The sequence below is a fragment of the Conger conger genome, chromosome 4 (genome assembly GCF_963514075.1).
Source record: "Conger conger chromosome 4, fConCon1.1, whole genome shotgun sequence".
In the NCBI taxonomy this organism is placed as follows: domain Eukaryota; kingdom Metazoa; phylum Chordata; class Actinopteri; order Anguilliformes; family Congridae; genus Conger; species Conger conger.
The window spans coordinates 13,850,269-13,865,898 of NC_083763.1; the positions used below are offsets into that span (position 1 = coordinate 13,850,269).

The 15,630-nt window shown below is 48.2% G+C and overlaps 1 protein-coding gene across 1 annotated transcript in view; it reads right to left on the reverse strand.

Annotated features, from left to right (window-relative positions):
* The window catches only part of adamts10 (ADAM metallopeptidase with thrombospondin type 1 motif, 10), a 53,544-nt gene that overhangs the window by 8,827 nt on the left and 29,087 nt on the right, over positions 1 to 15,630 (reverse strand). Inside the window, exons 10-19 of the mRNA XM_061237933.1 lie at positions 14,872 to 15,018; positions 13,955 to 14,096; positions 13,392 to 13,499; positions 12,567 to 12,712; positions 11,380 to 11,443; positions 10,487 to 10,589; positions 8,100 to 8,233; positions 5,787 to 5,910; positions 1,277 to 1,357; positions 381 to 544 (exon numbers count right to left, since the gene is read on the reverse strand). Coding sequence (XP_061093917.1) covers positions 381 to 544; positions 1,277 to 1,357; positions 5,787 to 5,910; positions 8,100 to 8,233; positions 10,487 to 10,589; positions 11,380 to 11,443; positions 12,567 to 12,712; positions 13,392 to 13,499; positions 13,955 to 14,096; positions 14,872 to 15,018 — 1,213 coding nt within the window. The remainder of the gene's footprint in view (positions 1 to 380; positions 545 to 1,276; positions 1,358 to 5,786; positions 5,911 to 8,099; positions 8,234 to 10,486; positions 10,590 to 11,379; positions 11,444 to 12,566; positions 12,713 to 13,391; positions 13,500 to 13,954; positions 14,097 to 14,871; positions 15,019 to 15,630) is intronic.

A 15,630-nucleotide genomic window follows, 5' to 3' on the forward strand; every position in this document is an offset into this window, starting at 1 on the left:
TTCTTCCAATCGGCAGTCAATTTACACCTCAGAACAAGGTACAAGGACCTACATTATGGTCTTAAGGGTTGAAACACGCATGAAAATCTGCAGACACTGCAGTCCTCCAGGGTTTGTGTTTCAGATCCCTGCCATAAACTCTCTGCATTCCTGCTTCCATTTTTCTTTTTTCTTTTTTTTTAACTATGGGAAGGAAGGGTTGCAAGGCCTGTCCAAAATAAACATACCAGGAGAACCGGCCGTTTTATTCCAGAAGCTGGAGCTCTGGAGATGCAAAGTAATTCCTGGATCCCTGGATCCCTGACTCACACGCACAAGCACGCGTGTTCCCGGCAACACGGGCGCACGCAAACGCATGTGCTGCTCAGTGAGGGTGTTACCATGACGATGAGGGTGATGTTGGTGGGCCCCAGGGCCTCCAGAGTCTCGGGTTCGTCCGCGGGCCGGCGGTAGTGGAAGGTCGCCCCGGCGATGTCGAACCTGCGGGGCGTGTCGATGGTCAGCTTCCCGTTGATGAAGTACAGGTCCCCTTTGCCCTTTAGCACTGAGTGTGATGAAGAAAAAGAGAGTTGGACCTTAGATGTGTTCTGGAATGGCTTCACAAAATTCTAAGTTGGTGTTCTAGAACCCCATTGCTAACAATTACCAGTAGTGATTGTTACATCAGAGTTGGAATGTCCAATTAAGAGCATTCCAATCGTATATTTGTGATCTCACACCTTAAAGGTAAAGTAAAGACAATCCCACTAATCATACTTGTAGGGATTGTTACATTAACATTGGAATGTTCAGTTGAGGACATTCTAATCACACATTTGAGTAAACACAATCCCACTTTTTATCACTGCTGGCATCTTTAATCCACAGTTCAAGGGCATCTTAGGTTACTAGGAAATAAAGAAATGGGAGATTTGATGCCCGAAGCATGTATTATTCTGTCTCTGTAATGGCAATTTATATATAATCACTAGTTTTTTCTGTGGAAAACCAAGAGAAGTTCCAAACTCTCTGGGCTGTTTCGGGATGGAGTATGTCATGCCAATGTTACTTGGCGGTTGACATACTTGCAATCCCAGTAGAAAAATCAACGGCCTTCGCCAGAAAACATCACAGAAGCAATGATGTCACTGTAGGTAAACGAGAAAGGCGAAATACTGAAATACTGTGTTGTGAGCACTATAAAACCTGCAGTTTTAGCTGCATTGCCTACTGTACTGTACTGCGAGTGAATGGCCACGATAAAGTACAACAACGGGAAAAAAAACAGGTTTCTTACCCAGATAGTTGAGAGAGACATTGAGCTCCTGGATGTGTATGAAAACTGATCCTTTTGGGATCCTGACCACTTCTTCATAACCTGCATACACACACACACACACACACACACACGCGTCAGACACACAGCATATGGGACGGGAGAAATCCGAGGCGCACGGAGTTACGAAACAGAGGGAATGAGGTCTGGTGTAACTCCTGATGGGATATCCAGGGGCTCTCAGATTCCGACGGAATTTACGGGAAGCGTTCCACGGCGTTCCCGCTAGCGCACGGTGAAACGCGCTCGGGGCCAAACGCGCTCGGGGCCAAACCGCCGGCTCCGCGGCCAGCCGCCGTGGCCCCTCTAGATATCTCCAGCCCCTTAAAAGGAGAGAAATAAATTAATATCCCTCTTTCCGAGAGGGGTAAGGAGAGGCTCGCCTCCTGACCTCTGATGGGACCGGGGGCCAGGTCCAGCGCCCCACCTGCGGTTTCTGGGTGGCGGTTAGGGGGGAGAGGGGGGCTGTTTTTGGGAGGGGGGGTCGGTGGGTAGTGGGGGTGAAGAAGAGGTTTTTTTGGCTAACATTCGCAGGCCTGTCCAGTCGACAGTCCTGGGGGAAGCAGAGACCCCACGCTGAACTCACAGCCCCTACCAGGGACATACAGAGAGAGGGGGATAGAAAGGGGTCAGAGATAGACGAAGAGGTACACTCTCAGAAATAAAGTGACAGTGGAGGTACATTCTTGTTCTTCGAGAATCTAATTTCCCCAATTTACTCTGAAAGTACAGTAATGTCCTCTTCGGGTACAAATGAGTACATTGTCCAAGCAAAAAGCTACAAATTAATTATATATTGCTGGCTAGGGGTAAAATGTTATGTACCTATAGGGTACCACCCAAGCGATAAGCATTTGTACCTTTTTAGACACTTTTCTTATTGTACCTTCATTTCATGTTAACATGACATTCACTACATTCTAGTGAATGAGAGAGAAGATGAAAAGAGTGAGAAATGTTTGATATGAGAAAGTATTAAACAGCCAAACGGTTTCAAACAGAGCCCAGCTCAACTGCCACTGGCATGGTAATGAGGGCAGGTGAAGCCGTTTGCAAAGAGCGGCAACCGCCAGTGCTTCCTGACCACATCACAGACACAGCCGACCGCTAAGCATCATGGGATTGACACAAGAAGCGGTTTGACACCATACCTGGGTCACATAATAATTTGGGTCACATAATAATTTGGGAATACTTTAACCCCAAGATTCTTGTAAGATTACCGAAAAGTCAGAATGAAGTTTACACTGGGGGATTACTGCTCCTAAATAAACATGAGAATCAATGTTTTGACCCACGTTGGGTCTTCATAGGGTCAGATCACTGACAGCTTCTAAAAGAAGTATCCTCTTTCACTAGTGTTCAGAACAGGATCTTATTTTCAGAAGACCGTAATGTGTTTCACGATACATTCTCAGGGATCTGCAAGTATCCTTTTTTCCAAACATTACGGGCCATCTGATGCATAAAAGTAGTTTGAAATATGCATTTGACCCAGGTCTGTTTGACACAGACACCAAAAATAAAAAGCACACAGACATGAGTTAGTGTGGTCTGGGCCGTAAATTACTGCGGGGCTGAAAATACGTGTTCCCCGGGCAGCCCTGGGGTCTGCGGTGGCCCGATTCAGCCCACCCGGGGAGGGCGTGTCCACTCTGGGGATCGGCCCGGGAGTTTTTGGCAGGGATCAGCGACCCGGGTCCGAGAATAGGCCTGGTGGAACATCCGCCGCGGTCAGCGGTCGCTATGCCAGAACCCCGGAGGCCAATCGTCTGCTTCGCTTTGGACCGTCGTCCAGACAACTCTGACTAACCCCCCACCCCCCCACCCCCCCTCCCGACTCCCCAGCCACAGGTCTGGCAAAAAATGAGCCAGCTCAGAGTCTTCAGCAGCTGAGACAGGAAGGAGACCAGAGCCTTTATCCTGCCTTTGGTATTGGAACATCTTGAGAAGCCATTTTGGTTCAACGCACTCGTGTCACTATGGGAGTGACATCACTCACTGACTGTTGGGTGCTGACGGTTCCCCTGCTATAACGGAAGGAAGATGACTGTGGAGCTTCCGGAATCTTCCAAGGGGCACCACTGTGGAGGGGCAGTTTATCCAAAGCGACTTACAGTTGATTAGACTAAGCCACTCCCGACTGTAGCAGCGTGGGGTTAAGGGCCTTGGTCAAGGGCCCAACAGCTGCACAGATCTCACTGTGGCTACACTGGGGCTTGAACCACTAACCTTTCAGGTCCCAGGTCCCAGTCAAGCACCTTAGCCACTAGGCTATAGGCATCCCTGTCCCCGTACAACAGTATCACGCCACTAGGGGACATCCCTCACTGTCTGGGTAGAAGTTGACTGCTCCCCTGCTATAACGGATGGAAGAAGACTTGTGGAGCTTCCGGAATCTTCTAAATGGGACCCCCCCCAAACCCCGGCCTCCCCGCGCCATCCCCATCCCCCGTTCAGGGGTCCGACTCGGGGCAACCGTGACGTAAAGGCATCTCTCGCCAGAGAAACACGACAGTCATTTCCTCCACTCCCCCCCGGCCCTGGCCTCCACAGTGTGGCTTTCAGGGCTTTCTCCAGCAGTGCCGTCAGCGCCCGCCCCCCCCCCCCCCCCCCTCCACCCAGACTCTAAATCACAACGCTGGCTGTGTCCACCAGAACAAGTGTCAGATTAAGGGCTGGATTACACCTTAAGGAGGGGGAAATTACATTTGGCGCGGAAGGGAGCGCTTAAATATGATTTTGTTTTCGGGAAAAACCGCCAGCTAACTGCTAACACACAATCGCAGAGCCCTGCGTGTAAACCGACAATTATAAATCGCTCCCCTCGCGCACAACACCAGCTCTCCCCAGAGTTGTGTTTCAGACCACAAACACAAATACATACAAACACAAACGCAGCTTTCCAGTCGGTAATTACATCACCAAGGTCCAGATTTGCCCCTCAGGACATGATACTTCTTTCATCGGGTGTCTGAAAGACAGCGCACGTCTGATCCCTCGCCAAAGTCTTTATTGTTTTTTAGCACATTTCACGCTTTTGTTTTCAATGGAATTTTATTTGCTTTGTTTTGTAGAAATTTAAAGGCAGGGACCGACTGGGCCCTTAAACGGCTGCGGTGTTGAAAAAGACTGGAAAACATTATTAGGAGGGCTTTTAGAGTGTAGATTTCTGGGGCTCTTTCAAATAGCTTATTTTTCACCTTTTCTTGCTCCTAACTCCACCCATCACGGGAGGTAAGAAATGTCAATTAGGCAAATGGAATGTCCTTGCTCCTTGAAATGTCAGTTCGCCGCTACGTCAGTTACAGACGTAGCGTATGCGTGGCAGACGGGGAAGGGTGGATCCACAGGTCAGTCATTTATATGTCACACATTCCCAAAAAATGCGCTGGAATTTCCTTAAAGATGACGGACTGCGATTTCCGGGTCAGGTGAGGAACAAGGAGATAGGAGGTGAAAAACAAGCTATTGGAAACAGCTCCAGCTGTTGCCATGACCCAGGTTACAAACAGTTCCGGTAATGCTGAGCATCCCCAATGGACCTCCAGACATAAACTGCCCCCTACAAGCCGGAGGTCCACACAGACTCATTACATTACATTACATTACATTACATGGCATTTAGCAGACGCTCTTATCCAGAGCGACGTACAACGAAGTGCAAATCAAACACAAGTATGAGTGCTAAGAGGACCTGAGAGGACAGTACAGTTCCGAGTCCTAGTGTAAACATACAGATAATCAGAACCCTTGAAGAGTACAATCAACAATTAACTCAGCCCAGTTTGCTCACACCCCCATGTTATCCTTTCTTCACACAGTCCTCACACACACTGTGATTTAAGGACTACACCAGACAGGACGTGATGAGTTGGACAGGGGCCAGAATCAGCTGGGGCAGTGAGAGACTACCGGGCTGGAATCTGAGGAACCATGAAGTGAGAGAGGTCAGACACTATTTACTTATCTGACCAGGGTAGTCTCATTGAGATTGACATGCCTTTTGCAAGTGAGCCCGGGAATCTGTTTTTGGACTGCGGGAGGAAACCGAAGTACCCGGCGTAGCCCACGCAACCTTGTGGGAGAACATGAAAACTCCACGCAGAGAGGACTGGAACACGGACCCTCCTTCTTGCGAGTAAACAGTGCTAACCACAACGGCACTGTGCACAACTGCTGACAGTAGCACACACCTCTCCAGGTAGGGAGTCATACATTGCACTCATTCTTATGAGCAGACAGCAATGAGAAACAGTGCCCCCCTAGTGGCCATTTCCCGCCATTAGCCACCTGCGCTAGCGGTTAGCGAGCAGACAGTGGAGTTGATGATTCGATGTTAAAGTGGAATGTGTGTGAGCAGCCCTGGCGCTAGCGTGCCACTGTAGCGTGCCACTGTAGCGGCAAGCACAGGCGGGCCGACGGCATGCGCCAGCGGAGGTCAAAGGTCACGGGGGCGCTGGCGGAGTACCTCCTTCGGGCAGGGAGTCGTTGAAGACGCCCTCGATGACCTCACAGCCGCTCCCGTCGCCCCCGCAGATCCGGCAGCGGTCCTCCCGCACGTCCGAGCCCAGGATCCGGTCACAGCCCACGTGCTGCGGGCAGACAGGGAGCGCACGGTCAGGGGGGTCAGAGGTCAAAGTTCAGAGGGTTCACACAAGCACATACACATGCACACTGCACACACGCACCACACACACACACTCACACACATTCACAAGCGGAATGCACAGACACACACGCACTGCACACATCCACCACACACACACACACACACACACACACACTCACACATGCACAGACACATACACACCACACATGCACCGCACACACACACATACACTCATACACATGTACACACACACATACACTCTCACACACACACACACACACTCACACACAAGCACGTACACATGCACACAGGGGGCAAATGATGCAGCCAGCTGCATGGACTGATAATATCTGTAATAGAAGATTCCCATGTGCCAGAATGGAAAGAAAAAGGTTTAGTCTAATCTAATGCTGGTTGTTGCACATGCTCGAAGCTTTAAGATACAATTACACACTGTCTTAAAGAATCTTAAAAATGTGCTTTCCTTTAGTCTTTTTAACCTAAGCCTCGAGATTATATAAATCAAAACAATGTGCAGCCCATTTCTCCCTGGTTATGAGTAAGAGGACACTTGTTGGAGAGCAGAGCAGGACTTTTGGAGCAGGACTGCTGAGTTGGGATCATGCTGAGGGCGTGTTAGGAACATGTGTTTCAGGATCCTGTGAAACGCCATGTGTCTTCAAACTCTCCGCCCTCCTCAAATCAAAGCCACGCCGTCTCCCACTCAACCGCACTGGGGCCTGAAACCCCCTCTCTTCTTCTGCTGCTTTTTATACGCGCCGTAAACGTGAGAGACAGGCAAAATACTGACAGACAGAGAGAGAGAGAGACAGAGAGACAGAGCCAGAGAGAGAGAGAGAGAGAAACCACCCAGACAAAAGGTACAATGTGCTACCTGTTCAACTTATAACATACACATACCATACATACAATTAATAACTAAATCCTCTCAATAGTGTTTTTTTATGGTGGAATTGCTGTATTTGTGTCTGTATATTTTATGTAATGCTTTGGCAGTATCTACTGTATGTATTTCATGCCAATACAGCACATTGAATTCAATTGCGAGAGGATGAAAGAGAGAGTGAGGGTAGTGGGAAAGGAAAGACAGTACTGCTAGAGGGAAAGAGAGAGGAGGAGAGAGGGAGAGAGACAGAATTAGGGAGAAACAGAAGGAGGGAGAAAGACTGAGACCGGGAAAGTGGAAAAGAGGGAAAGAGAGAAAGCGAGAGAGATGGGAGACAGGGTGAATAAGGATAGAGAGAGGAAGACAAAGAGATAAAGACAGCGAGAATAGAATGAGTAATAGAAGAGGAAAGAGGAGAGAAAGGGAGCGAGAGAGGGAGAGAGGGAGTGTGCGGTAATCTGGTCCAGCTGCCCACAGTTGGGCCGGCAGGAGGGTCAGTGAGTTCCCTCTGCACACAGAACACAGCTCAGCTGCTGATAAACAGACTCCTTCCACAGAACCCCCCAAAAAAACACACGCTAAACAAAGCAGAGCTGGAGAGGGATTACTGCTCTCCTGGCTAATGAAAGCCAGTTACGCCGTGCTGCGAAAACCGCTAAACTACTCCTCTGACTTTTTTGCCGGTTTTGTGTCAATCGTGAGCTTTCTTATTTCTGTCATTAAACGAAGGGGTGTAGGGTTTAGGGTGTAGGGCATAGGGTGTAAGATTTAGGCTGTAGGGAATAGGGTGTAGGGTCACTCATTCACTTACTCACTCAATCACTCACTATCCCATTCGCTTAATTCCCATTCACTCAATTGCTCAATCACTCACAGCAGGCTGAAGATTCTCCACAAGGGGGAGCAATTAGCACTCACAGTGCTTTGCATCAATGAACATCAATGTGTGTACCTGTTGCAGTTGGTACTGCCCGTCATTAGAGGAACCTGTGTCAGATTGAGCCAGACTATGTCTGTGTGTTAGACTGTGTTTGATTGTGTTAGACTGTGTCATACTGTGTCTGTGTGTCAGACTGTATTTGATTGTGTTAGACTGTGCCAGACTGTGTCTCTGTCTGTCAGATGGTTCTTGAGTGTGTTAGACTGTGCCAGACTGTGTCTGTGTGTGACAGACTGTGTTTGAGTGTGTTACACTGTGCCAGACTGTGTCTGTGTGTGTCAGACTGTGTTTGAGTGTGCTACACTGTGCCAGACTGTGTTTGCACCTTGCACTCTCCATTGACACAGACGTCCAGAGAATCGTCTCGGCAAGGAGTGCCGTCCACCACAGCCGGAGCGCGCTCTGTGTAGAAGTTGTATCCTTCCGCCAGGCAGTTCAAGGAGCAGGACTTCACCCCCCCTGAAAACAGGTATGATTATATTCAGTTTATGAACATTTAATGACAACTCCAGCACAGTAAAAGCGGTGAACCCTGCTGAAAGAAACAGCTCAATCAAGGTTTTGAAACAGCTGGTAGCTGGTTGACCAGGTCAAGCCAGCACCCAGCTTGACATGATTTGACCAGCTCAAGCTATGTTTTGAAACAGCTGATAGCTGGTTAATGAGCTACCAGCTCAGACAAGCATCCAGCACTAGTTGGTTGACCAGCTGATACCCAGCTAGACCAGCTTATGACCAGCTTGATTATCAAGCTGGTCAAGCTAGCATAGCTGGATTCTACAGCACGGCACACGCACACATGGTTACAAAGACATGTCCACAGACACGCACACAAATCACATCTTGTATTTGCTAGGAACACATCCGGCTGTGTTAGCTGAACATCGTTGGTGGATTTACGGCGTGACAAACTCTCCTTTTCCTTTTTTTCTACGCTCATCTGGCAGTTTGCAAGTGCACCCCGTATTCCTCGGTGTGGAGGAGGAAACAAACACACATTGTGTGGAACATTTCCCTCTACACCACCGGGATCTGCTCACATCCCCAAGACATGTCTTACGTCTATTTACATGTGCGTGCTGTTCTCATGGCCTTTCGGTTAGTTTCGGTGTGAGATACTTGTTTGTTCTCTCTCAGATGTGAAGGACTCCAAAGCAGAAACAGAGAGAGTGAGAGTGGGAGAGAGAGAAATTATATATCAAATATGCATGGTATACTATTTTCCATATGGGGTAGAGGGAGAGTGATTCTATTAGTTGCAGCCAATGTGCTCTGTGATTTCTGGAGCTACTCTCTGTATTATCTACAAGTACACTGATTTCGCAAATGGAACATCTTGTGGAACATCTGAAGTAATATATTTTTTTAAATTTCCAACAGTCCAGACATAATAACGATCGCGATAAAAATCAAAGTTCAAAACTGAAAATATAGGAGAATAGCGCTGAGCTGCTTTAGATGATCTGAAGCAGACATACATGCGCTGAACTCATGAAACTCACAGGAATCCTCTTCTGCAATAAACTTCACTCTCTCTCTCTTTCTTTGAATCCTGTTCCTCACACCAAGCTTTGGATACGAGAAACAGATCTTCCCTGGCTTATGGAGTGAAACTACAATAATTCTGAATGATGAAAACCCCAACTCCCATGATGCTTTTCTCCAGTATGGTTGAAGGCTAAGTCAATGGTGGAATCGGTGGGGGGAGGGGCTGTGAAGGAAGGTTGACTGTGGAGTTTATTGGATAGTGTGCAAAAATGTGAATGGCTCACGCCCTTGAAACAAAAAAAAACGTCTGTAAGAAACGCCAAACGCAGAGTGTCCTTGGCTGTCTGATCTGGGGAGGCTAACTCAATGTGTCTGACTGACAGAGCGAAAGAAGAGAGGGAGAGGGAGAGATAGAGCAGCCAATGGAAAAACAGAGAAGAGAGCAGGACAGGGCACACAGACGGAGAAAGGAGAGGAAGAGAGGAACAGACAGACAGACAGACAGACAGACAGTGTCTATCACTCTCTCTCTCTCTCTCTGGTGATTGTTATAGAGATACAGAGAGGGTGAGAAAGGTTGAAACGGAGAGAGAGAGAGAGTGATGAGGAGGGAGGTTGGGATGTGTAATCTGGCCCTAACGCAGCGCAGACCGTGGCATGGCCCGTATTTTAACAGCTGTGGGGGATTTCCATTGTGAGATCAGCTGACTCCATGAAAGGCACACTTGTTGCCTGGAGCGGTGGCGGGCCTCCGCGCTGCAAGCCGTTACGCGATTGGACAGGCAGACTGAAAGGCAGTTGAGTCGTCCAATAGCATGTCCAGCTTCAGCTTCCCGCTCTTCAGACACAGGAATTCTGGGAAACGGGGGCCCATCCAGACCGGGCATATGGGAGCCAGACCGTGGAGAGAGAGAGATGGAGAGAGGAAGAGCGAGAGAGAGAGAGAGAGAGAGAGAGAGAGAGGGAGAGAGAGCATCTGCAAGCTCTCAGTTCTCGGTCCCACCCCGCCTGGTGCCCCAATTCAGCGAGGGTCGTGGTTTTTTGGAGACACGCACTACCTCCAAAATTCCTCCCACCATCTTATACTCCCCAAAATGACAGGTGTGTGGCCCGCTCAGCGTATGGGCCTGAACACCGCATTGCACCGTATCCCGTTAAGAAGAGCCGCAGCGGTCCCGCCCGTTTTCCTGAAGTTACGCCGGAACACTGGGAATTCTCTCTCACCCCCCCTGTAGGGCTTCCAGGTGTAGAACTTCCCGCGGAAAGGCACGCTGTCGAAGTCCGAGCACTGAATCTCCCGGAAGTCCTGACCGCCAACAGGGCACTCCTGGGATACGGAAAGAGAGAGCAAACAAGAGAGAGAGAGATAGAGAGAGTGAGTCTGTCTGTCTGTCCAAGGCCCCCTGCATCAACAAAATACAGACAGGAGCACTGCATTGGGTACTGTGGAGGTAGAATTTTGTTCTTTATAACAAAATTTCCCAAATGTACCCTGAAAGGTAGAATACTGTTAGTTTGTGTAGAAATAAGTACCTTTTACAAACAAAACTCCCCACCCTTCAAACATTCCCTCAGAAAGATTTGTTTCACTCGTGGAAGCTCGTGCAAGTGATGCTCTAACTCTAACTAACCATTTAATCTCATCTTTATGGTGTGAGATCACAAATCTATAGAATATATGTGACTATAGAATGTTCTAAACTGAAGATTCTAATGCTGATGTAACAATCGCTACTGGTAACCAAAAGCAAGAGAGTTCTAGAACACGGACAGAAACATTCCAGAAAACCCACTCCTGAAAGGGTTAAGTACTGTACAGGCAAAGCAGAGACTACTGGCCTGGCCCTTCTTTCACATTAATAACTTAATGTGGCAATAATTTGTACATTTGCCCATATATTGCATGCATTATATTGCAATATATGCACATTTGAATCACTCATGTAAGGGAGAGCATGGTACTTCCAAGACACTAATTGGTATAAGACCAGAAAAGACTGCTAGTAATCACATAATCTTTGCCTCAGAGAGATTTTCCAGTACAGAGGGGCTACATGAGGGCATAATGCGTTTGAAATTATCTCGACGAGAGACAACAGCAGTTTTTCACCACTCACGTCAATGTTGCAGGATCTGAAACGCTTTCTCTCTCCCAGACAATATTTTCCACCGATCGTTGGCCTGAAACCAGAGAAGAAGAAGGCGAGCCACATCTGAGTGCAATTTAGCAATGACTCCCTATAACAGAGCTATTAGGTCCCAGCAGTGCCTCTGACTTTCCACAGCGCTGAAAGACATTCTTCCCCCCGTCTCCTCATTACCGGCGTGTCAGGATCGATTGAATCAGCTCTTCCACGGGCGAAGTAAACAAACACGTGCTTTTACGATCGGCCGTCCTCCTTCTAGCGCACGTAGCCCACGCTATTAGCGTTTCGGCGAAAGGCGTCAGAAATATCAAAGGTATCCTCAGAATCGCTGCAAGGGTTTCCGGGCACGGCGAAAATAAAATCTGCATACGTGAATGGACACTTTCATCGCCTGGAATACAATGAACGCAGTTCAAAACCGGAGCGCTCGAGGCCTGGAGAACTGCTTAGCCAGCAAGTCGGAGAGGGGGGAAGAAAGGGGCAGCTGGCTTGGCATGACTCGACTTAATGAAGAATCAAGGGGAGTTCGGACGGATTTGGATCAAATTCGCTAACCCAGTCGCTGAGGGGCAGCTCATCCAGTTAAGGCACCGTTCCAGCGCGTGTACGGGCCCCACGGTCGGGTATCAAAGCCAGGCCGACCTTGCTCCGAACGGGGCTGCCAGGCCCCTGGGGAGAGGCGGTAATCGGGCCGTAGCGTCACCCAGTGACGGGCCGATTCGGCCGGCGCCTGGAGTCTGCTCGCTGACATGTTTTCCTCCGACTCACGTCTGTGAGAGCTCGGCTTCAGTTCAATTGTATTTGTACTGCACTTTACACGGAAGACTGTCACAAAGATGCATGATAGAGTATTGGAAGGGGGTAAAAGGACAAACCCCAGCAAGCACATGAGGCAAAACAACTTTCCAGTGAGGAGAAAAACCTTCAAATGGTGGTGGGAAAAAACTCCTGAATGGGAAAAATTCTCGGCTATAGAGGGGGAGTCCATCCTCCGCTGGATGGCGGCCAGCATTGTGGCACAAAATGGCTGCCGTTGCATCACCCAGGTTGGTTGAGGCGGGCTCCCCTTCGTCACTGTATCTCACTGTTTTACTGCTTGGTTGAAACAAAAGCCTGACCCTTTCTGGATAAGATTGAGGAGGACCCCGTGACCTTACCTGGGGCTGTCACAGAACCGGATGGAGGAGGAGACCCCTCCCCCACAGGTGCGGCTGCACTCCTCCCACGGCGACCACAGACCCCACCCTCCGTCCACACCCTCCGGCCGGGTTCCGAACGCCACACACACCCTCTTGTAGCACCACTGCCAGTAGAGCACAGGCAAACGCAGAGATAGTTACACTCTGCACCTCCCTGACCGGCTGTAGGTCCACTATCAAAAATACCACAGTGCAGACAGGATTCTTAGTAGACGTTTTTTGTGAAAAATCAGCCGGAGGTGTGGGGTGATCACTCCAATTTTGCTGAAACTTTGTGGAAATGTTCTTTATATGTTCAATGGAAAACATGCAAAACATTTGCCGCATTGGATTTATCATTCCAGAGATATTGGCTGTTAAAGAAAAATGCTATTCAAAAATGATAAATGCTAAATTCAGTATTTGATGGCTTACTACATCAACACCACTTGGTGTATGACTTCCAAAGTTCTAAGACTATGAGATGTTCTGGTTAAGAACAGCCACAAGCAAAATGAAGATATTTTACATATTCAACCAAGTAGATGGTTAGGTAGAGTTAAGTTTCCAATCAAAATGAAACTGTGTTCACCAAAAGGTATAATATGCCTACTAACGTACAAAAAATTTAGTTGATACCGCAATGCCTAAGCCTGTTTTGATTAGTTCAAACAGGACCTCAATTTATAGGAACATTTACATATAAGTAAAGATTATTACTATTACTTAAATTATTAAGGCGTTAAGTTAGTCTGATCCTAACCCCCCCATTTTCCACTGATAATGGTCCGGTCCAGTACTTACTCCTCTGTCTATGGTGTTGGTCTGACAGATGGTTCCTTCCGCTGCGGGGATGCTGCTGGTGATGCAGCGGTTGCTTTTGCTCATGCACCAGAGCTCGCTGCAGACCTCCTAGGGACACAGGAGAGAAACGTTAGCTCAGGGGTTCCCAAACTTCTTTCTGATGCCACCCCAAATTAATGTCCACAAATTTACGTGACCCCAACATCCCGCCCACACACATGCCTTGTACCTAACAACACCCTTTACCCGTGACTGTATTGGCCATATATATATACCCTGGCCTCTCATGCATTACACTTTGTTAAAGTTCAGTCATCGGGATGCAGTAGCCAACATTCTCATATTTTAAAGAGACACAAAATTACAATTTAGCTCTTTTTTAAATTGTTACCATTATAGCTATAGTTAAAGTTATAGGGAGGGAACATGACAGTTAGTGATGGGAGAGAGAGGGGGATAGAGAGACTGTGGTCTGGGAGACGGAAGGAGCGAGGGATAGAGAGGAAAGGAGAGAGAGGGAGAGCAGGGCCGGGCGAGGAGGCGAGGAAGAGGAAGGTGAGTACCCCGTATTTACACTGGCGTGACTTCACCCCGTACTGGAAACGGCACTGCTCGTCCGCGTTGTAGGCCTGGCCAGGTGCCGTGGTGGGGTACACAAAGTCCAGCTTCGGGGGCACGTTGTTCAGACATGAGCCCAGACCAGAACTGAGAGAGAGAGAGAGAGAGAGAGAAGAGGGGGGTCAAACGAGAGAGAGAGAGAGAGAGAGAGAGAGAAGAGGGGGGTCAAAAAGAAAGAGAAGAAGGGGGGAGTCAAACAGGGGAGAAAGAAAGAAAAACAGAAGTCGAATGGAATCAAATTAACAGTCTTACAGACACTTAGTCTCAGTCGACCTGCACAAGAGCATACAAGAACAATATTTCTGTTGTCTATCAACCTGACTTTTAAGTCATGAAAATAATTGTTGTTAGCAGCATTCCAATGGCAGGTAAATGACAAGCTTAGCAGTGCCAAACAACTTACCCCTGTCATTACGGACTCTTATGTTCTTATATTCCCATCCTAATGGCTGCCATTCTGTCACTACCAGTCAGACGGTTATCTACAGATCATGTAATGTGACCGCAATGTGCCAAACAGTCTCCTGGTAAACAATGGCTTGTTTTAGCATAATCTCAGCGATTGTGTTAAAATACAGGCCCCAAAAAAAGCCCAGCTCCTTTCACACCGTTTTCCATGGAAAATCGCCCTCAGTGACGGAGACTTAGAGATAGCAACAGTAGCTAAGGACAGCTGGACTTGGGCGGGGCTTGAGAAAGTGTTGGACGTGTGTTTGGATTAGGGCCGTGTTCGAAAAACCACATACGGTACTTAGCATACTATTCATACGACATGTCAATGACAATCAGCCTGAAATTTAGTACGGGTACTATGCTAGTACGCTGCTTCGAGCACAGCCTAGTTCTCCGGACGCGGGCTCACTCCAGGAAGTTGGTGATGTAGTCGCGGCTGCAGGCGGACCAGACGAACGGATTGGTCTTCATGGTGATGTGAGCCGCCATCAGCTTGGCGGTGTCCTGGCTCCGGACGCCGCACGCGTTCCCCACCCCGTCGTGGTTCATCCCAAACCTGCGACACGGGTCAGAGGTCAGAGGTCACATGGTGCTGACAAAAAGATGTAACCCCTATTTTAGTTTTGAATGACCAATTACGTACTGCGGCAACACCCAAGGATGTCATTTATTGTGGCGATAGTTTTTTTCCCAATATTTCAGAGGTGCTGGCATCATAACTTATTTTGTCCCGATGAGGATACAGACGGACAAACGTGCTCACGCTGCCAAACAAGTCCTGTCGTCTAGACTGCCCCTGAGGCACATTAAAAAACCCCTCAAAGGTCAAAGGTGACCCAGACTTTTCTATGTGACAGACTCTCAGCCTGGGCTCTATTCTGAGGCGGTGAAAAGCCTCTCGCTAACGTGACGGCTAACGTGCTAATGCATGGGACGGATTGAAGGTTTGGAACAGCAAGAAGTGCCGCTTGAATGTGTGTGTGCCTTGGCTGGTCTCATCAACCCTGTTTTTTTGTATGTATGAATGTACTGTATGTATGCATGTATGTATGAATGTATGTAAGCATGTATGTATGAATGTATATATGTGTGTATGTACAGCATGTAAGTACAGACATGTATGTATGTATGGATGTATGTATGTATAATTAAAAGACAATATATCTGG